The sequence below is a fragment of the Bombina bombina genome, chromosome 5 (assembly GCF_027579735.1).
Source record: "Bombina bombina isolate aBomBom1 chromosome 5, aBomBom1.pri, whole genome shotgun sequence".
Taxonomy (NCBI): Eukaryota; Metazoa; Chordata; class Amphibia; order Anura; family Bombinatoridae; genus Bombina; species Bombina bombina.
The window spans coordinates 196112026-196135490 of NC_069503.1; the positions used below are offsets into that span (position 1 = coordinate 196112026).

General features: G+C 39.7%; 1 protein-coding gene across 1 annotated transcript in view; it reads left to right on the forward strand.

Moving 5' to 3' along the window:
- The window catches only part of DNAJB6 (DnaJ heat shock protein family (Hsp40) member B6), a gene marked incomplete in the record, with an annotated part of 514710 nt that extends 492255 nt beyond the window's left edge, over positions 1–22455 (forward strand). Inside the window, 1 exon segment of the mRNA XM_053713826.1 lies at positions 21943–22455. Coding sequence (XP_053569801.1) covers positions 21943–22031 — 89 coding nt within the window.
- Positions 22456–23465: the final 1010 nt, after the last annotated feature.

A 23465-nucleotide genomic window follows, 5' to 3' on the forward strand; every position in this document is an offset into this window, starting at 1 on the left:
GGCAGGTGGGGTTGGGAACCAATTGTATTTGATTTTATCTCTGGGGTTATTGAACCAATTTTAGCATTTCTGTTACTCAAAACATATTCAAAATTCATACATTTTTGTGCTGCCCTAAGTGTCACAAACATTTATGTACAGACAAGAAATATATACATTGTATCCTTTAAGAGAATACACAGATAACCTAGCTGCCCCCTGCATGAGTTATTCATTGGATTGGCACGCTGTATACTCCAAAAGAAGATAGGTAGTGTATCACACAGCCAAATGTTTTGCTATAATCATGTTCAAGCTGATGCTTTGCTTTACCACTTCATGTGGAACACAGTGCCAAGTGAAAGTACAGCTAAATATATTAATTGTAGTTGAACCATATAGTCTATACAATTTGGAGAACAAGGGACCCAGATAAAAAGCATCAGGAAGTTTTAATTTTTGCCTCCCAGTCCATAGAATGGACAACCCTGTTCTAGATTATTGTCATAATTATATAAAAATGTATATTCCTGGACATTGTCTAGTGATACTTTATTTGACAAACTTATATAACTCATGTGTAGATTCACCATTTTACAGAGTGAAAAAATACCCTGTTGCATTATTTCTTCACAATGAAAATTGCATTGTGTTTGAAAATAATTTTTAGAACAGCATTTTAACGCTTTTCGTGTATTTTCATTACCCTATTTTTTATAGTTTGTCCAATATCTATTAACAAGGTCTTTACAGGGGTATGTGTTCTTTAACAACTAAGGAGTTTGACAGGTTGAATGTATTTATTTATTATGGTATTACTGAGATAAATCTATGTTGACTTTCTATTCTCCTTTTTATTTTTACCACACTGAGCTGTCTATATATACCATAACATACCCTTCCACTTCCTTAGTCATTCTGCATCATAAGGGAAAGACTGTTAAATTTCAGTCTGGGGCAGTAACCTTACACCAACCTATACAGAAATGTATGCAGGGATGGACAGGCAATTTTCCTTTGCCTTTAAATAGCCCATCTGTCCCATGACCTTTATACAATTAAGCCAGGAGAGTGCCGTAAAGATGTCAGGTGCATGCCATTGTATTCTAGTAGTACACTAAGAGTTACTGTAAATATTTGCATCATTGAATACAAATGATTTACTTATAACAGTATATCTTAATATTAGATATAAATGGAAATATGACCTTTATATGTATATCTTATAGGATAGTAAAGGTATGATAGAAACATTCAGGAATTAAATAACTCTCAGGTTCATTTTTATTTCTAATTGAAGGGGTAGCTGGTTGAGGATTTATCTGCAGTAAACACTACTTTTTATAGATTTGTGAAATCGACTTCCAGTATATGTGGTAAGGACTCATACAGTAAAGGAATTCAGTAATGTGTATCACGAGAAGTAATTAAGCTTACTCTACACTTAGGAATTTGGGCAAACTAAGTAGACCTGCTGGTTTTATCTACTGCTAAGATCTGTTATTGGACCTAATATGACAATATATAGGTGGCTTTTTAACACTGGTCTTTTCACAACGTTAAAGGGACTTGAAACCCCACCTTTTTCTTTCATAAGGTGTTGAGAGTCCACAAGCCATTACTCCTGGGATTCAACTCCAGGCAATTAGGAGGAGGCTCACTTCCACCTCTCTGACATGCTAGTCTTATCTTTGCCTCCCAAGAGGAAGGTGAAGAAGTGTGCTGCTCCATATTCTTTGATGAGAAGGCTCCTAAGCCCGACCAATTTATGGCCCATTTTCCCCCTCTGAGAGCTACTACTGAGAAATAAAAGGGATATTGGAGTATGGGTAGTGACACACTTACTCCCATTGAGGAGTTAGTCACAAGTCTGCCATAGATGTTGTGGGGACCGGTCCCATAGCCTCCGCCTGTAGGTTTGACAATATACTCATTGGATAGATAATCTGCTTTGATGTATGCAGCACTGGATGGCTTTCTACTGGACGCAATCATTCTGCAGCTGGAAAGCGTGGTGGAGTGGGTGCATCTTCAGGTAAGTGAGGACATTTTTATGCACTCACATAGCCCGCAGTCTATGAGCGGGTACATATTGTATAGTACATCATAGCCAGGGGACAATTTACTATACTGACACTACAAGGCATATAAGGGCTTTAGAGATAACAGTAACCTAGTAGCTAAGGTTGAAAAAAGACCGAAGTCCATCGAGTTCAACCTTTACAAATCTAAAATACTTACAAAAAGCTCCAGTTAAACTTAAATAATCCCACTAAAAGCTGACCCATTTAATACTAGCAATCATATCTATGAATTTTGTTTCTAGACAGAAATGTATCCAAACTATTTTTAAATGTATCTAGGGTATTGGCATTCACTACCTCATTTGGTAATGATTTCCACAATGTTATTGCTCTTACAGTGAAAAAATGTTTCTGTTGCAGGAGATTAAATCTCCTTTCCTCCAACCTTAAATTGTGAAATCTTGTCACAAACAATTTAGCTTCTGCCATCTCTGTATTTGGGCCTTGTATATATTTATATAAAGTAATCATGTCACCTCTCAAGCGCCTTTTTTCTAAAGAAAACAGACCCAGTTTGGCTAGCCTCTTCTCATATCTTAAATTCTCCATTCCCTTTATTAGCTTTGTGGCCCTTCTCTGAACTTTTTCTAGTTCTACAGTATCTCTTCCTTCTCAATATAAGGAGAGTCCACGGCTTCATTAAAGTCCATGTCAGGAGCAATGCTACAAGACTGTCACACTTGAGAGACTGTTTGTGTTCCACAGCATGGATTCTGGTAAGATTGTTTCAATGTTTACATATTTTGAAAATGCTGAAGACACAGTGTGACTCCTGTTATCTTAATATCTTGGGTTAATATCTCCTGATGGAGGTTATTGAACAGTCGGGATTAATCAAATGTGATTCTCTGAATTTATGCTGCTTTATGTGTGAGATTTATTGGGCTCCATAGACTGTTTGTTATCCGGTAATGGAACACACAGGTTTTTACTTTCACTTTGAACGCTGTGCAGCTTGTAGCTTGGCGCACTTTTTCCCATAGGGGCGGTCCTTCCTAGCGCACCACGTGAACGGTAGTTGGTCACACTATCGTTTTCTCTTTCCTGTCCGAGCTAGCTGTCAGTGAAGACGTTTCTCTGTTTGCCTGGGTTTAGGAGGTGGTGAGTGCCCCAGTCATTGGGAGTGTAAAGGTGCTGTTTTTGTTAAAAAAAAAAAAAAAAAAAAAAAAAAAAAAAGAAAGATTATTCTGTGTCCTACTGTTATTAGCGCAAGCTGTGGAGGATTCTGATATACTTGAGGGTACTCCCTCTATTCCTAATAGTAATATCTGTCTATATTGTGAGGAGGCCTTGGTATGCCCGCCCTCTCAACAATGTTCCGTATGCATCAACAAGGTTATTATGTCTAAGAAGGTTAATCCCTTTAGCACAACTGAGCCATCCACATCTGAGGACTCGCCGTCCCGTGAGGTGCATACCCATTAGTCATCTCCCTCATCACATGCAGCTTCTCGTTGCACGCCTGATCCTCCGTCTGGAACGGAGCCTTTTACCATCAGACTTTACCGCTCATGGATGGAAGATAAACTTAGAAAAGAGTTCTCTTATTCCAAGCACCAGGGTAGAATTCCTGGGTACTATAATAGACTCAATATCAGTGAGGATATTTCTAACAGACCAGACACGTTGCAAGCTAGCTTTGGAATGTCTTGCCTTCTGGACCTCCTTAAGGCCATCTGTGGCTAAGTGTATGGAGGTAATTGGTCTCATGGTGTCCAGCATGGACATAATTCCCTTTGCCAGATTCCGTCTCAGACCATTAAAACTGTGCATGCTGAGGCAGTGGAATGGTGATCATTCGGATTGGTCTCAACAGATTTCCCTGGACAACCGGTCGAGAGAATCGCTCTCTTGGTGGCTCTGTCCAGATCATCTGTCCTTTCTAAGACCATCCTGGGAGATTGTGACTACGGACGCGAGTCTATCAGGATGGGGAGCTGTTTGGGGTGCCAGGAAGGCACAGGGCCTGTGGTCTCAGGAAGAACGCTCCCTCCCGATCAATATTCTGGAACATCAAGCAATCAATGCTCTGGAACATCAAGCAATCAATGCTCTGAAGGCTTGGCCTCTTCTGGGTTCATCTTGGTTTATCAGATTCCAATCAGACAATATAACCTTGGTGGCTTACATCAACCATCAGGGGGGAACGAGAAGCTCCCTAGCAATGAGGGAAGTATCTCAGATTCTACAGCTGTTTACTGTCAGCGTTTCACATTCCAGGTGTAGACAATTGAGGAGTCTGGACCTCTTGATAATAAATCCAGTAAACTATAAATTCTGTCTATAAACCTTGTGTGATTACTCCTGTGGAAGATAGTACCTCTTTTAAGGATCCTTTAAATAGGAAAATTTAATCTTATCTAAGGAAAGCTTATTTACATTCAGGCTATATTCTCAGACCTACCATTTCTATGGCTGATGTTGCGGCTGCATCAACTTTTTGGATGGATAGCTTAGCACATAGGGAAAAAGACTCTGATTTGCATAGTATTGTTCGTTTGCTTCAACATGCTAATCATTTCATCTGTGATGCTATTTTTGATATTATCAAGATTGATGTTAAATCTATGTCTTTGGTTATTTTAGCTAGAAGAGCTTTATGGCTCAAATAATGGAATGCTGACATGGTATCTAAATCTAGGTTACTATCTCTATCATTCCAGGGTAATAATTTATTTGGTTCTCAGTTGGATTCTATTGTTTCCACTATTACTGGGGGGAAAAGGAGTTTTTTTTTTGCCCCAAGATAAAAAGTCTAAGTGTAAATCTAAAGCTTCTAATTGGTTTTGTTCCTTTCGTCAGAATAGAGAACAGAAAACCTCTTCTTCCCTTTCTGAGATATCGGTTTCTGAGATTCTCTTTTCTAGACAAGCTCTTCCATTTGGCCTAGAAACAGCTCCAAGAATCTTTTCGAAGGTTCTCGGTGCCCTTTATCTGTAATCAGAGAGCAGGGTATTGCTGTGTTTCCTTATTTGGACGATATCTTGGTACTGACGCAATCTTTCCATTCAGCAGAATCTCATACAAATCAACTTGTGTTGTTTCTTCAAAAACATGGTTGGAGGATCGATTTACCAAAGAGTTCCTTGATTCCTCAGACAAGGGTCATGTTTTTAGGTTACCAGATAGATTCAGTGTCCATGATAGATTCAGTGTCTTTAACAGACAAGAGACAAATGAAATTGGTTTCTGCCTGTCAAAACCTTCCATCTCGATCATTCCCTTCAGTGGCTATGTGCATGAAAGTTTTAGGTCTTATGACTGCAGCATCGGACGCAATCCTCTGCTCGTTTTCATATGAGAGCTTTGCATGCTGAATCAATGGTGCAGGCATTATACTCAGATATCACAGTTGATATACTTAAATCCCAACATTCAACTCTCTCTGTCCTGGTGATTGGACCATCATCGGATTATTCAAGGGGCCTCTTTTCTTCCTAATTGGAAAGAGTCAACAGCTGCATTTATTACTTTTGGGAAATAAGAACCTGGCCACCAGGAGGAGGCAAAGACACCCCAGCCAAAGGCTTAATTACTCCTCCCACTTAACTCATCCCCCCAGTCATTCTTTGCTTTTCGTCCCAGGAAAGTTGGCAGAGAAGTGTCAGAATTTGTTTTGTCTATTATGGAGGGTTCTACTCTTCGCAATCGGACAGGAGTTTTAAGTAGCCCTATAAGCTTCTCAGTGAGGGCCTGGGTGAAAGTTAGAGTCCGGAGATGCAGGGAGCGTTCTCTTTTGCGACACCATCCCAACTCATATCAACAGCTCCTACAGCAATCAGCTTGACGAGTTTCGCAGACTGCTTTTTCTCTCAAGTCCATGTCAGGAGTGATGCTACGACCTTGTCACACTTGAAGGGCCATGTTCCTGTTCCACGGCGTAGATTCTGGTAAGATTGTTTCATTTTTTATTACATAATGTTAACACAGAAGACGGGGTCACAGTGTGGCGCCTTTTATCTTTATAGAATCAAGGATTAATATCTCCTTAGGGGGATTATTGAATAGGGGGGAATAATAATCTTATTTGTTTGATTTTATGCTGCTTTATGTGTGAGATGTTAGGCTCATAGGCTGTAATGGAATATACAGGTTTCACTTTCACTTTGATAGCCATGCAGCTTACAAGCTTGGCACGCTTTCTCTCATAACAGGGACAGTCCTGCATTGTGCACTATGTGATTCATTCCCTCTTTCCTGACCGGACTATCAGAGAGGAGTCATAAATCTCTGTACTGTCTGGGTCATAGAAGGTGGTGAGTGCCCCAGCCATTGGGGTATAAGGGTGACGTTTTTTTTTTTCTTCTCTAGTTCTCCGGTTATTGCACTAGCGATGGAGGATTCTGTTACTTTAGAGGGCACTCCCTCTATTCCTAAAGAGTAATTCCTGTTTATATGGTGAGGAGGCCCTAGTTCTCCCTCTCAATTATGTTCCATATGCCTTGATAATGTGATAATATCAAACATGTTTGATACCACGGAGCCGTCCACCTGTGAGGTGCAAATGCAGTTTTCCCGTAGCATTGCGGATCCTCCATCTGGAGGGGGCTTTTTTTCTCCAGATGTTTCTGCGCAGTTCAGACGGCGGTGTCTGCGGCCTTAATGCTTTACCTCGCCCTGCTAAGTGAAAGGTTACATATTGCTCTCCTTCCCGGGGTACATCAAATAATTTTTGGATTTAACTGATAGGGTTATCCGAGGATGAAGCTCTTTCTGAGACTTCAGAGTATGAACTTTCTGGGGTGGAGTCTGCTGCCTCTCAACCTCCAGCGGCGGAGGAACCAGACTTTAGTTTTAGGAATTTGCGCTTCTTCTAAAGGAAGTTTTTTGCAAATTTAGGGGTTCCAGAGGTCATATTGCCTGATGAACCTTTATTTCCTAAATTGAATAGAGTTTGAGGACAGGGTGGTGCCTTCCCTTCCCTGCTCCTGTTGTCCTGGGTATTCCACCTTGGACTGTACAGTTCCCTGCGGGTGCGACTGTCCCTAAGTGTTGTGCCTTTTGTTGCAGACATGTTTTTTCAGTTATTGAACGACCCTATCCTTAAATGATATGGGAATACTCAGTCTGCTCTTCGAATGACGCACCTCATTAGACATGTGGGGATGATGTTATCTCCTGATTGTCCATGTATTAAGATCTTTTCCAGTTTTTTTGGAAGATCAGGGCTCCGTTTGGCTGCTCCTGGGTAGGCCGGTTTCTTTTTGGGCGTTAACCCTTTGGGTTGCCTTGTATTTTATTTTCATCCGATAGGATGTCCTGTCTGTTTTCCTTCTTCCCCTCTGTGGGAGGATTTATGCGGCTTGACGGTTGGGAACTGGATTGCAGGCTGGTCCTGTTTGGGTTCAGTTCTGTCTGGTAGCTGTTCGGACACATGGCACCGCTCTGCTTGGCTGGTCTGGTAAAGGCGCAGAGTGCTCATGTTATCCTGTGTTCAACTAAGCATTCTAGAGGACTGGTGGGTCCGTGAGGCAGGAAGGATTGTCTCAGTCCTTATAGCCTTCAATTTGGATGACTGGGTCAGTGGAGTTCCACAGCATCTCTCTCTCTTGTGTCTGGGGTTGTCAGACCCTAGAGCTCCTTCCCATGTAGTTGAGGGTTGGTGGGCTTGCGCCCTCTTGCCGCTGAGTTGGGCGGTTTGGCCTTTTTTTCTTTTGAGGCCCTGGGAATTGTCCTTCTGGACTTGGTTCTCAGCAGCTAGTAGTTTATTGGGTAGTTCAGCTGCCTTGCAGAGGATGGGTTGCAGAATGTGACCAGCTGCAGCTATTGCACATTGACTGTATACTGTCTAGCTGTTTTATGAGACCTTTTGGTCTTCCTCTTTTGTCTCCATGTGAGTTGGGTCTCCTTTTAGGGACCGGGGTTCCCCTCCGGGATATGGTCATTCCCTGTTGGGGGCACTGGGCATGGTCTCCTTGGGCACTGCTTGGAGCTGTTGATGTTTTGCGCCCTTTTCTCTCTATGATTGTATGGAGGTGATGCAGAGACCAGCCTTTGCTCGAGTGATTTTGGCCTTGGGGTATCCCCTTACTTGTTGTCCTGCGGCTGTTTGAGAGTCTATGGGTTCTAGTGTCGTCGTACGACTTTTAACGCCTTGGGTCCTTTGGAGCATTGGACTTTGGCAAGGGGTGGTCTATTCCTTGGGTCGGGACATGCGAGTTATCTCGTTATCTGGGTTGATCTGGATATTGCATTGATATCTGGTCTGGTTTTTTATATCAGGCGGGGTGTTAAATTCTCGGATACTGTTTGTTTAAACAATTGGGGGCTCGGATATGTTTTCTCCCTGGTGCTTCTGGTTGCTGAGGCTTTGCTCAGTGTTTTCCTTTGTGGAGTTGTTGCCAGACTTTTAGGCTCTAGGGCTGGTTCGGGGTTCCCCAGTTCCTGGGAACTTGGGCTATGTCCTTTTACTTGGACTAATTGACCTGGTTGGCCAGGTTGTCTGCTGATACTCATTGGGCTGGACTTACGCCTTTATGGTCGGTTTCCCTTAGTCAGCTTGCTGTGGTAACCTTATGGATTCACTGCTCTGCAGGCGAATGGGTTTGCAGTGTCTCTGCTGCAGCTATTGCACATTGGATGTGTGTTAGCAAGCTAATTCCTTAGTAGGGTTCCTTCCAAGTTCATCTGCGTTGGAGATTGATCTCTCCTTTAGCCTGTGGCTTTGTGTCTTGTGGGCAGGTGCTCTGCCTTTTTGGCCCCATCCTTTTTCTTAGGGTGGGGGGCTTATTCTCCTTCTTATGGATGTGTGGTCCTTTTTTCTAGGGATTCTCTTGGATTCAGGAGGTTGGAACTGAGAGTTAACTGTTCCATCTGGAGTCTTGCTGGCTCTGTGTCAAGACTGTGGTGGACCTTTTGTTAGATTTCTTTGGGTCTACGGCCTTGTCGTCTTTTTTTCTAAGGAGTCGGGTTGGCACTCGTGCTCTGTTGGGATGGCTGTGGTCATTCTTCCACTCGTTTTTGAGCTGGTGTTGGGGTTTTTCTGTTATGTTTTCAAGACCTACCAATGCTTGGGCTGGCCCGGTTGGGAGTGGGTTCTGAGATGCGTTGTCATCTTTAGGATCTAGGTTGGCATTTCCGTTGGAAAGAGTCTACAGCTCCCCACCCTTTTTCTATGTGGGGCATCTTTTTATTTTTTCACCCTGATATTTCTCCTACTATTCCTTGTTCCCTCGGCAGAATGACTGGGGGATAAGGGAAGTGGGAGAGGTATTTAAGCCTTTGGCTGGGGTGTCTTTGCCTCCTCCTGGTGGCCAGGATCAGTATTTCCCAACAGTAAGGAATGAAGCCGTGGACTCTCCTTATACAGAAGGAAATTAATTATCTGCTAAGCATAATTAGTTTTTTTGCGATCGTTCCCCAAAACTGCACTCCATACTCAAGGTGAGGTCTTACCAGTGATTTATAAATGGTCAAATAAGCCTTCTTTTTCTTTAAAGTCAGCATTAATGGGCAGCTGCTATACAGATTCTTTTTCTTGTAATGGGCAAATTACACCTTTTTGGAAGGCATGGTCACAGTCTGTTCAAGAGCCTTGGGTTCTAAACAAAGTTTCTCATGAATACAGAGTGGATTTCAGATCAAGGCTTCCTAGGGGAAGTTTTTTTTTCTGTCCCATGTTCCAAAGGACTCTGTAAAGACTCAAGTCTTTTTCCAGTGTGTTGAGGATCTAGAACATATGGGAGTGATAGTACTAGTTCTTATATCAGAACAAGACCAGGGTTTTAATTCCAACCTTTTTATTGTTCCTATAAAAGAGGGAGCTTTCAGATCTGTTCTGGATTGAACACTTTGTACAAGTTTCTTAGGGTTCTTTCCTGTAAAATGGAAACATTTCAGCCTTTTCTTCCCCTTGTTAAGCAAGGACATTGAAAAATGCTTATCTTCATATTCCTATTCTCGAAGGACATTACCAGTTCCTGAGTTTTGGTTCCAGGACAAACATTTTCAAGTTGTTGCTTTACCATTTGGTCTGGTTATTGCTCCCAGATTTTTTACAAAGGAACTCTTTTGTCTATAATAGCTATAATTTTGGTAGCTCCATACCTGAATGATATCATGGTACAAGCGCCATCTTTACCTTTTAGCAAAGTCTCATACCAACATTCTTTTGTTGTTTCTTCGGAAACATGGTTGAATAATCCAATGTTTCCAGGAGTATTTTTTTCTCAGACCGAAGTTTCTTTCCTACAAGTCGTCATAGATTTATTATCAATGAGACTTGCTTTATCATATCAGAGGAAATCTAAATTACAGACAATGTTTTCAAGATTTCAGTCAGTTTCCAACCTTACAGTAGTTCTATGCAGGGACATGTTACGTCTGATGATTGCTGCGTCAGATGCCATTCCATTTGTTCAATTTCATATGTGACCTCAACTGTACATGCTGCATCCATGGCGATAGGGCTATACTCAGTTTTCTCACAGTCTCTGTCTTGGTGGATAATTCATCAATCCATTGCTCTTGGGGTCTTTCATAAACCCAAACTGGACAACAGTCACAACAGACGCAAGTCTCTCGGTTTGTGTTGCAGTATGGGGGTCCAGAAGGCACAAGTGATTTGGTCTCCTCAAGTGGCAAGGTAGCAACTAAATATTCTAGAACTCTTCATGGCCTTTCAGAGCTGGCCTCTCCTGAAAGTAGAGACTTATCTGTGTTTCCTTTCATATAATGTCATAGCTTTGGACTATATCAATCATCAATGGGGAAAGTGGGAACTCGTAGTTTCCTTGTGATGGATTTAACTTGGGCAAAGAACAATCTCAGACTATCCCAGTCGCTAATCTATTCATCCATGGAATTATTCTGGATGTCTTCAACCAGATTGTAGATCAATGGGGTCTTCCAGTGATAGTCCTGATGGCTTCTTGTTTGAAAACCAACTTCAGATATATTGCAAGATCCATGGATCCACAAGTGGAATTTATTGATGCTCTAGTAGCACCCTGTTCATTTTATCTTGCTTTTCTCTTTCCTACATCTGTTCTCCTGCAGTGATAGCTCGGATCAATCACAAGCTCTCTTCAGTAATTCTGATTGCTCCAGCTTGGCCATGCAGAATTATTTTCGCTTATCTGGTACAGATGTCTATTTGTCCTCCGCAGTCTCTTCCTTTGTTGTGATCTCCTGTCCAGGTCCCTTCTATCATCAAGGTCTTGAGTCTCTCATCTTGAAGACTTGGAGATTGAATACCTATTTTTAAGACAGATTTTTTTTCTGATGCAGAGGTTGTCTCCTTAATTCAGGACAGAAAGTCTATTACAATCTATTGTAAGATTTGGAAAGTTTTTGTTTTTTTTCCTAGTGTGAAAAACACTTCAGCTGGCATTTCTTCAGAATTCCTAGAGTTTTTACAAGAGGGCTTTGATAAGGGTTTCTGTTAGCTCTTGAAAAGGTCAGATTTCAAAACTTTCCATTTTATACCACAAGAAAATTGCAAAACTTCTGACATTTTAGAACTTTGTTCAAGCTTTAGTTGGCATAAGACAAGTTTAAGCCATTCTCTGCTTCTATAAACCTTCATTTGGTTATAAGAGTTTTGTGTGTCTCTCCTTTTGATGCTATGCATAGTTTGGACATTCAGCTTCTGTCTTGGAAAGTTTTATTTATTTTAGTAATATCTTCTGCCACAAACGTTTCTGAATTGTCTGCTCTTCCTTGTGTACCTACTTGTCTGGTTTTGACTTTTTACCAAAGGGGGTTTATTCTGATAACATCAATTAATTCATTAACTAATCACGAAATTTAAAGAAAAGCTTCTGCATAATTTTGATGTAGGGAGCACATTAGATTTCCATTCACAAGCAACAATAGATTTCAGACAATCCTCTAATTTATTAACTCTTTTCTCAGGTCCAAGCAAAAGCCAGTAGACCACAACTGTTACTTTAACTTCTTGGCTAAAACTTGAATCACAAGGTTTACTTGGAGGCAGGAAAGTTTTCCCCCAAAAACCCATTACAGCCCATTTTACTAGATCAGTTTTCCTTTCTGGGCTTTCAAAAATGAGGTTTCTCATGAAAGAAATAAAATGTATGCTAACCAGGGAAATTAATATCTTTCATGGTGGTGAGAGTCCACGAAACCTGTCCATTTTCATTCATTTTTCATAATTTCTTTTTTGACAGAAGTTTCAGTTTGCACCTCATTTTCCCTGCTTTGTCCTTTCCTACCTTTCTACTTCTCCTTTCTTGGCTATACATCAAACTAGTATAACAGAGAGGTGGGAGGGGATTAAGTGCTCTTAGGGCTTTGGGAATGTGCCTCCTCCCAGTCTCCAGGAGTTGAATCCCAGAAGTAATGGCTTGTGGACTCTCACCACCATGAGAGAAATTAAATTAATATGCCGAGTCCACGGGTTTCATCCTTACTTGTGGGATATTATCCTCCTGCTAACAGGAAGTGGCAAAGAGCACCACAGCAGAGCTGTTACATAGCTCCTCCCCTAACTCCTCCCCCCAGTCATTCTCTTTGCCTATACGAGTAATAGGAAGGGTAAAGTGATATTGGTGACAAAATAATAGTTTTAATTTCTCCAATCAAGATATTTTTTATTTTAAATGGTACCGTTGAGTACTATTTTAATCAGGGAGGATATGGAAGAAGATTTGTCCCTGAAATCGATGATCTTAGCAGCAGTTACTAGGGTCAGTTATGGTTCCCACAAATCTGAAGGTAATATGAAGGAAACTTTTCAGTGTGGAGGACGGTCTCATGCATTAAGCAGCATTTGAGGTATGTGTCAGCCTAATTGTTCTGAGGAAACCTTGTATATCAGAATTGGCTGTATTTAGTTCCTTATAAGGAACAGGGTAAGCAGTAGTCCTAATTGTAAAGGGGAGTTACTGTCCTACTGAGTGTTTTTTTTTCTTCTTTATTGCAATATAATTGACACTGGGACCGTTTATTCATAAACTTATGACACAAAAGTAAAAGAAATTTATTTATTTTATTATAAAACTGTTTGGGGACCACTTAACTGTTTATAACCGCTTCCCATGCGGTATTTGAATTTCTAAGTGCGACGTCCATTGTGGGCGGGGCCTGTTTTCGCGCCTCAGTTGCGCTTTTTACTCTGAAGGAGACAGCAGACATTAGCTCCGGTTGGGCCCTATCTGTGTTTTACACTATCCGGATTGGTGTCGATTCATTTGGCAGTTCTCTGGGGGCAGGTAGGCGCCACAGCAGAGCTGTGGCGAGGTGCAGGGGTCATTATTTAGAAAATTTTCTTATTTTTCTTATTTGATGTTCCTGTAGAGAGTAAATTCAATATTTGCATGTGAATGCAATAATTTTTGGAAAAATTATACATCCATACATAGGTTTTTAAATGCTCATAGACGTTTTGAAGCATATTTGAGGAAAAAATGTGTGCTTTTATTTCTTAAAGGCACAGTACTCGTTTTTTTGCAAAATCGTTTTTTGTTAATAAACTATTTACCAACTGTTGTGGTTATTACTACTTTGTTCAACATGTCTGACATTGAGGAAACTCATTGTTCTATATGTTTAGAAGCCATTGTGGAACCCCCTCTTACTTTGTGTACCTCTTGTACTGATAGAGCCTTACAATGTAAGGAACATATTTTAGGAAATGAAATTGTGTCTAAGGATGATTCTCAGTCTGAAGAGAATCAGGATATGCCATGTCATTTTCCTCAAGTGTCCCAACTTTTAACACCCACACAAGTGACACCTAGTACATCTAGTGCGTCTAATTCTTTTACTTTGCAAGATATAGCTACAGTTATGTCAACTACTCTCAATGAGGTATTTTCTAAACTGCCAGTTTTGCAGGGTAAACGCAGTACGCCAGGTATTTATGTAAATACTGAACCCTCTAATGCTTTATTAACTATTTCCGATGTACCCTCACAATGCTCTGAATTGGGGGTTAGGGAATTATTGTCTGAAGGTGAAATTTCAGATTCAGAAGATATTTTACCTCAGACAGATTCGGACTTAACGTCCTTTAAATTTAATCTTGAACACCTTCGTATGTTACTCAGGGAGGTCCTAGCATCTCTGGATGATTGTGAACCCATTACAATTCCTCCAGAAAAATTGTGTAAGATGGATAAATATCTAGAAGTTCCTACTTACACTGATGTTTTTCCGATTCTTAAAAGAATTTCGGAAATTGTTAGAAAGGAATGGGATAGACCAGGTATACCGTTCTCTCCCCCTCCTAATTTTAAGAAAATGTTTCCCATATCAGATACCATTAAGGACTCTTGGCAAACGGTCCCTAAGGTGGAGGGAACAATATCTACTCTAGCTAAGCGTACAACTATACCTATTGAAGATAGTTGTGCTTTCAAAGACCCTATGGATAAAAAATTAGAGGGTCTTCTAAAGAAATTATTTATTCACCAGGGTTTCTTGTTACAACCTGCTGCCTGCATTATTCCAGTAACTACGGCGGCGGCTTTTTGGTTTGACGCCCTTGAAGAGTCTCTGAAAGTAGAGACGCCCCTAGACAACATTTTAGACAGAATTAAAGCTCTCAAATTAGCTAATTCTTTTATCACTGATGCTGTTTTTCATATTACTAAATTAGCAGCAAAAAATGCAGGTTTTGCAATATTGGCGCGCAGGGCGCTATGGTTAAAATCGTGGTCTGCTGATGTATCATCAAAGTCTAAACTGTTAACTTTTCCTTTCAAGGGTAAAACTCTGACCCTGAATTGAAGGAAATCATTACGGACATTACTGGAGTTAAAGCCCATGCCCTACCTCAAGATAAACCTCTTAGGAAGGGTAAACAAAATCATTTTCATTCCTTTCGAAATTTCAAAGGAGTACCCTCTGCATCCTCTTCCACCAATAAGCAGGAAGGAAATTTTGCTCAATCCAAGTCTGTCTGGAGACCTAATCAGATATGGAATAAGGGTAAACAAACCAAAAAGCCCGCTGCTTCTACCAAGACAGCATGAAAGGGCAGACCCTGATCCGGGACCAGATCTAGTAGGGGGCAGACTTTCTCTCTTTGCTCAGGCTTGGGCAAGGGATGTGCATGATCCCTGGGCATTAGAAATTGTGACCCAGGCGTATCAACTGGAATTAAAAAAATTTCCCCCAAGAGGGAGATTTCATCTTTCACGTTTGTCTGTATACCAGACAAAAAGAGAGGCGTTCTTACATTGTGTAAAAGACCTCTATTCCATGGGAGTAATTTGTGCAGTTCCAAAACTGGGACAGGGGTTTTACTCATACCTTTTCGTGGTTCCAAAAAAAGAGGGAACTTTCAGACCTACTTTGGATTTAAAATTCCTGAACAAATTTCTCAGGGTCCCATCGATCAAGATGGAGACTATTCAAACAATCTTACCAATGATCCAGGAGGGGTCAATACATGACCACCGTGGACCTGAAGGATGCGTATCTTCACATTCCTATCCACAAAGATCATCATCAGTTTCTAAGGTTTGCCTTTCTGGAAAATCATTATCAGTTCGTGGCCCTTCCCTTTGGATTGGCCACAGCTCCAAGAATCTTCACAAAGGTGCTAGGGTCCCTTCTGGCTGTCCTCAGGCCGCGGGGCATAGCAGTAATGCCCTATCTGGACGATATTTTGGTTCAGGCGTCAACTTATCATCTGACCAAATCTCACACGGACATTGTGCTGTCCTTTCTAAGAACTCACGGTTGGAAAGTGAATATAGAAAAGAGTTCACTTGTTCCACGAACGAGAGTTCTGTTCTTGGGAACTCTGATAGACTCGGTAGACATGAAATTTTTTCTGACGGAGGTCAGACAATCAAAAATTCTAAATACTTGCCGAGCTCTTCAGTTTATTCCTCTTCCATCAGTGGCACAGTGTATGGAGGTCATTGGATTAATGGTAGCAGCGATGGACATAGTTCCGTTTGTGGACAGTGGAATGGGGATTATGCAAATTTATCTCCTCAGATAAATCTGGATCAAGAGACCAGAGACTCTCTTCTTTGGTGGTTGTCACAGGATCATCTGTCCCAAGGAATGTGCTTCCGCAGACCATCATGGGTTATAGTGACAACGGACGCCAGCCTCTTGGGCTGGGGTGCAGTCTGGAATTCCCTGAAGGCTCAGGGAACTTGGACTCCGACAGAGTCTGTTGCAAATCAATATTCTGGAACTGAGAGCAATATTCAATGCACTTCAGGCGTGGCCTCAGTTGGCACTGACCAAGTTCATAAGATTCCAGTCGGACAATGTCACGACTGTAGCATATATCCATCATCAGGGGGGAACAAGAAGTTCTCTTGCGATGATAGAGGTATCAAAGATAATCCGATGCGCAGAGATTCACTCTTGCCATCTATCAGCAATCTATATCCCAGGAGTAGAGAACTGGGAGGCGGATTTTCTAAGTCGTCAGACTTTTTATCCGGGGGAGTGGGAACTCCATCCGGAGGTGTTTGCATCGTTGATTCATCAATGGGGCACACCGGAATTAGATCTGATGGCATCTCGACAGAATGCCAAACTTCCACGCTACGGGTCCAGGTCAAGGGATCCCCAGGCTGTACTGATAGATGCTCTAGCAGTACCTTGGTCGTTCAACCTGGCTTATGTGTTTCCACCATTTCCTCTCCTGCCTCGTGTGATTGCAAGAATCAAACAGGAGAGAGCTTCAGTAATTCTAATAGCGCCTGCATGGCCTCGCAGGACTTGGTATGCGGATCTGGTGGACATGTCTTCTCTGCCACCTCAGAGACTACCATTGAGACAGGACCTTCTAATTCAAGGGCCGTTCCAACATCCAAATCTAAATTCTCTGCAGCTGACTGCCTGGAGATTGAACGCTTGATCTTATCTAAGCGGGGATTCTCTGAGTCGGTCATTGATACTCTGATTCAGGCTCACAAGCCTGTCACTAGAAAGATTTACCATAAAATATGGCGTAAATATCTTTACTGGTGTGAATCCAAAGGTTACTCATGGAGTAAGATTAGGATTCCTAGGATCTTGTCTTTTCTCCAAGAAGGATTGGAAAAAGGATTATCTGCTAGTTCTCTAAAAGGACAAATTTCTGCTTTGTCAATTTTATTACACAAACGTCTGGCGGATGTCCCAGACGTTCAGTCTTTTTGTCAGGCTTTAATCAGAATCAAGCCTGTGTTTAAATCTGTTGCTCCACCTTGGAGTCTGAACTTAGTTCTTAAGGTTCTTTAAGGGATTCCATTTGAACCCATGCATTCCATAGATATTAAACTGTTATCTTGGAAAGTTTTATTTTTAGTTGCTATCTCTTCTGCTCGAAGAGTTTCTGAGCTTTCTGCTTTACAATGTGATTCGCCTTATCTTATATTCCATTCTGATAAGGTGGTTTTACGTACTAAACCTGGATTCCTTCCTAAGGTTGTTTCAAATAAGAATATTAATCAGGAAATTGTTGTTCCTTCCTTGTGTCCTAATCCTTCTAAGAAGGAACGTCTATTACATAACTTTGATGTGGTCCGTGCTTTAAAGTTTTACTTACAAGCGACCAAGGATTTCAGACAAACATCCTCTCTTTTTGTAGTTTATTCTGGAAAACGTAAGAGTCAAAAAGCTACTACTACCTCTCTCTCTTTTTGGCTGAAAAGCATCATCCGCCTAGCATATGAGACTGCTGGACAGCAGCCTCCTGAAAAAATTACGGCTCATTCTACTAGAGCTGTGGCTTCCACATGGGCTTTTAAAAACGATGCTTCTGTTAAACAGATTTGTAAGGCTGCGACTTGGTCCTCCCTTCATAGTTTTTCCAAATTTTCCAAATTTGATACTTTTGCTTCTTCTGAGGCTATTTTTGGGAGAAAGGTTCTTCAAGCAGTGGTGCCTTCCGTTTAGGTTCCTGTCTTGTCCCTCCCTTTCATCCGTGTCCTAAGGATGAAACCAGTGGACTCGTTATATCTTGTAAAAGAAAAGGAAATTTATGCTTACCTGATAAATTGATTTCTTTTACGATATGCAGAGTCCAAGGCCCACCCTGTCATTTTAAGACAGGATTTATTTTTTCAAAACTACAGTCACCTCTGCACCTTTCAGCTTTTCCTTTCTCTTCCTATACCTTTGGTCGAATGATTGGGGGGATGAGTTAGGGGAGGAGCTATGTAACAGCTCTGCTGTGGTGCTCTTTGCCACTTCCTGTTAGCAGGAGGATAATATCCCACAAGTAAGGATGAAACCTGTGGACTCGGCATATCGTAAAAGAAATCAATTTATCAGGTAAGCATAAATTTCCTTTTTTTCATGTATCAGGCAAAGTATACACTTTAAAAAAGTTTCCAATTTACTTCTATCATGAAATTTGTTCGGTTTTCATGGTTTTCTTTGTTTAAGAGCATACCTAGGTAGCTAGTGTGCACAGCAGTTTATTCAAATGTTGCTGTCATCTAGTGATTTTGCAAATGTATAACATTGTTAATAGCATTCTTTCCAAACTGCTGCCATATAGTGCTCCTTACACATGCCAAGCCTATCTACCTGTTTTTCAACAAAGGATGCCAAGAGAAAGAAGTCATTTTGATAATATTTGGAAAGTTGTTATTTTTTGTTTTATTTTACACTTTTTTCTGAATGTTGAAAAATTAAATTATTAAAAAAAATGTGGTTTCCCTTTAAGGTCTTAAATACAAAACACCATTCATGGTTATAGTATTTGAGAGAACAAACATAATAATTTAATGTATTTAATGTATTCTCTAGCCTTGCAGGGCCCTGTTTGCTTTTGTAAATGTGCAAATTGAACCTAGAAATAGTCCATGTACAATAAATAGAACAAATTATAATGCCAATATAATAAAATTAAACAGATAAACATCCCATACCAAGCTCAAGTTGGTTTTTAAAGGGACAGTCAATACCAGATTTTTTTGTTGTTTAAAAAGATAATCCCTTTTACCCATTCCTCAGTTTTGCATAACCAACACTGTTATAATAATACAGGTTTTACCTCTGTAATTACCTTGTATCTAAGCCTCAGCAGACTGCCCCCTTATTTCAGTTGTTTTGTCAGACTTGCATTTTAGCCAATCAGTGCTGACTCCTAGGTAACTTCACGTGCATGAGCTCAATGTTGTCTATATGAAACACATGAACTAACAACCTCTAGTGGTAAAAAACTGTCAAATGTATTTAGATTAGAGGCAGCCTTCAAGGGTTTAGAAATTAGCATATGAACCTCCTAGGTTTAGCTTTCAACTAAGAATACCAAGAGAACAAAGCAAAATTGGTGATAAAAGTTAATTGTAAAGTTGTTTAAAATTACATGCCCTATTTTGAATCATAAAGTTTTTTTGGACTTGACTGTCCCTTTAAGGTAAATACTAATATTGAAAAGTATTATTAAATTTATCATTTATTTTGTTGTTGAAAAATGTGACCATTTAAATTTTTTGCAAAGTTTTAATTCAGTTTAAATCCTGCTAGTTGGCTATTACATTGCCTAATACATGATTCATTTGTTAATTTTCCCTGCTCCCAACTTCTTGGAAAAAATATATTTTTTATTTTATTGTTACATTATTAGTTTAGTTTCCACTTTTTAGAGAAAGTGTACAGTTTGTATTTTTAAATTGGCTTTGCTAGTTATTCCTCTGGAATATCTGAGTTATTCATGTATAAATGTAAAGGCGCAGTGACATATTTACCGTAATGTGCTATAACCTGTGCACATCTCTAATGTATAAATAGGCTTGGTAACTAAATTTAGATCACATGATTGTGAGCTTACTCTAATATTACAGACAGTTACTTTCCATAGTGCAAGGCTGAGCTAGTTTACAGTAACCACTGTCAGTCAAGTGAGCAGCTGTCATGTTGGGTTGCTATAGAATAGAGATGTGCATTTGGATCCTTCGGGAGGATCCAAATGCGGAAGTAGGTGGCCGCTCGTGCCGTACGGATCTTTTCATAGCTAGAATCAAACCGGCTACGAAAAGATCCAAACTGCACAAACGGCTGCCTACTTCTGCATTTGGATCCTCACGAAGGATACAAATGCACATATATACTATAGAGTAACATAAGAAAGGTGCTAATGTGTTTAAAACAAATTAAAGGGACAGTTAAAGTGATGGTAAATTTTAGATAATATCTTGCACTTTCTATGAAGCCTATCCGATGTTTAGCTTAGTCGCTAACTTTTTAAACCTTCAATATAACTGTTAGTAAGAGATTGCAATGTTTTAAAAATATCTCTTACTGTTCTTTGCTCCTCCCATCTCCCACTTCCTGCTTCAATATCGCCTTAGACTAGAGAGCGGTCCCACCCGCTCCCTACGTCACAACTCAAGGCTCACTCCTGTGAGACCAGCTTTGCGCATGTGCAAATGCCAACGTCACCTTGTAATGAATTTAGCGCATGTGCGAAACAACGTCACAAGATTCAGCATCTACTATTGTGAATCAAAGCGGTTACGGGAGCGAGCATTCCGAATAAGAAAATTGCGCATGCTCAGTTATTTAGTGGGTGTATGACATAGAGTGACGGCCTAATTTTCAACTGGTTGAAATAAAATCGTGACTGCTGTGTAAAAAAAAAAACGGGCTTCATATATGATGATTAAAAATTTAGTTTATAAAGCTTATAACTTTGTTTAGATATCGGGGGGGGGGGGGATGAAGAATTAAACTTATATTTATTTCATTCATTGAGTATAATAGTTGATAGCAAATAGCGTAACTTTACCTTCACTTTAACACCAGAATTTTAGTTGTTTTAAAAGATAGATAATCCCTTTATTACATAAACCATTGCATTACCAACACAGTTATAATAATACACGTTTTACCTCTGTTATTACCTTGTATCTAAGTTAATGCTGACTGCCCCCTTATTTCAGTTCTTTTGACAGACTTGCATTTTAGCCAATCAGTGCTCACTCTTAGGTCACTTCATGTGCATGAGCTCAATGTTATCTATATGAAACACATTGACTAATGCCCTCTAGTGGTCAAAATGCATTCAGAGTAGAGGCAGTCTTCAAGGTCTAAGAAATTAGCATATGAACTTCCTAGGTTTAGCTTTCAACTAAGAATACAAATAGAACAAAGCAAAATTGGTAATACAAAGTAAATTGGAAGGTTGTTTAAAATTTACGTGCCCTATTTAAATCATGAAAGTTTTTTTTGGACTTGACTGTCCCTTTAACATCCTTTTTTAGTGCAGTTATTTTCAAACTCCCCCCTCCCATTTACCTTGTTTGGAAGAGCCAATCTGGGCTTTAATCTGCAGACAACAAAGCTAGCCACAGTCATAGTTAGTATAAAGTGAATTGTTTGGCATCTGTTATCAATAAAAAGCCAATTAGGGATAGATATGTAGCAGAGTTAAATTGGCAGAGTGCATTTCAAGGTCAAAGCTAAATTACATTAATATATTTTGCAAAGTTGTTTCATTATGCATACCTAAACATTTTTTTATAAAAATCTCAAGTTGTTTACTGTTCCTTTTAATTGCCAGACTCCTTTAAAAAAAAAAATAAAAAAAATGACAGTATGGTAATAACTGTACAATCTAAGCTTTATCTGATTAACACTGCATCATTTTACTTTATACATACACTATATTTTGTGCTTTCATTTAGCAGTGTATTTGTGTGTATAAATGCATACGTGAACTATGTAAACTATTCTGTAGACAGGGCTTGACATAGTCAGGGAGCCAGGGCTCCTAAAACTCTAGTTCTGGCTGCTAACTTTCTGTATTCTTTTATATACATCTACATATACAATATGGTCTGTCCACCTAAAAATATATTGCTGACTACTTTTGTGGGTTGGTCCTATCTTTCAAATACATTTGTCAAGCCCTGCTGTTGAAGCTTTGTTGGGATTAGAGGGTGGAATAAAAAAAATGTAATGCAAAACTCTATGGAGAATTGTTTTTTTACTGGCCATGTTTTCTTAGGACATAAAGAAGGAAGCAAGAGAAAGAAGCAGAAGCAGAAAGACGATCAGAAGAAGAAGAAATCTTCCAAGCCAATGTACATGCACTAACATGGACACAGGAGGGCTTAATACCTTACACAAGAGGGCACCCTAATCTAGGACTGCAGCAGCTACACATTTTTCATTTGCATATTTATATATTCTACTGTGCTTGAGCAACATCTTAGATCCCTGTAAAGCCGGTCAAGAGAGCATCTTCTACATGCTGTTGAGCGTTTTCCATTATTAGTTGAAAAACTTCTTAATGGCGTTTAAAATGTTCTTCGCAGACCTTAGGCCTCACAGCATGTTGAATAAGTTCCAGAGTTATGAAGATGATTCCAGAACTGAAGGATTTTCTATTATATTGTGATTGCACTATTAACATGTATTCATTTTCCATTGTTTAAGATAAGGATCCTACTTAGAGGTGTAAATAAAACCTCAATTCTGTAAGGGCTTAGTTTGATTGTTAATGAAACTTTATGGCAAATTTACTTAGTCATTTGCTTATCCCTTTTTATGGATTTTTTGTTAAACATTTGCCAGTTTAAGAATTTAGCTTGGTACGGTACAGTTTTCTCCACAAATCCGCATTCATTCCAACAAAGAAATATTAGGATTCAATTAAAATATTTTGCACACTTAGCGGATATCTTCACCAAAATAGTCAAATTATTGACATATGATCTGAATTGGCACATTGTTAGTCATATATCCCATGACACATCATGCACTGCAAGTCACTAGAAAGGCAGATGTGTCGTGCAAACGCCCATACACCAATTGGTATAATAGTTTTTACCTATTAAGCAAATTTATGGGATCCTGCAGAGCACTTGGTAGCAGAAACTGACATATAATTCTGAGCCGTAAATGAATGTGTGTGTGTGTGTGTATATGTGTGTATATATATATATATATATATATATATATATATATATATATATATATATATATACACTACTGAATAGAATAAAGTTTTTGGGATACCAGTGTTCTTTACAATAATTATCATTCTGTTTGCAAGTTTTAATTTGAAGTGATAAGAAATGGACAATTTCTCCCAAATATTATTAATGCTTTAGCCAACCTGACTAGTTGTTTACTTTCTCTGATATACCTCATTTGGTAGTTTCAAAGATGTTAGCCTCAGGATAGTGGAGGGATGCCTGTTTTTAATTTTATAAAATACATTACCGGTAGCAAAATCAAGGTGATGAGTTAATGTCCTTCACTGTGATTATTTTAAATGGGACATTTGATACAAAGTGCTTTGTGAAACATAACATTACTCAATTAGAAAGGTATTCACACTCATTCATACATACAATGCATACATATCAGTAGGCTTTTCATGGGACTCAATGTTAATTCTAATGCGAAAAAGTGCTCTAATTTGTTTTGCACTAGTGTTACATGCTACATGTGTTAGCTAGGCGTTAAACACATATCTGAAATACTGTGTATGAGGTAAAAACACATTGCTGCTCCTAAATGGTT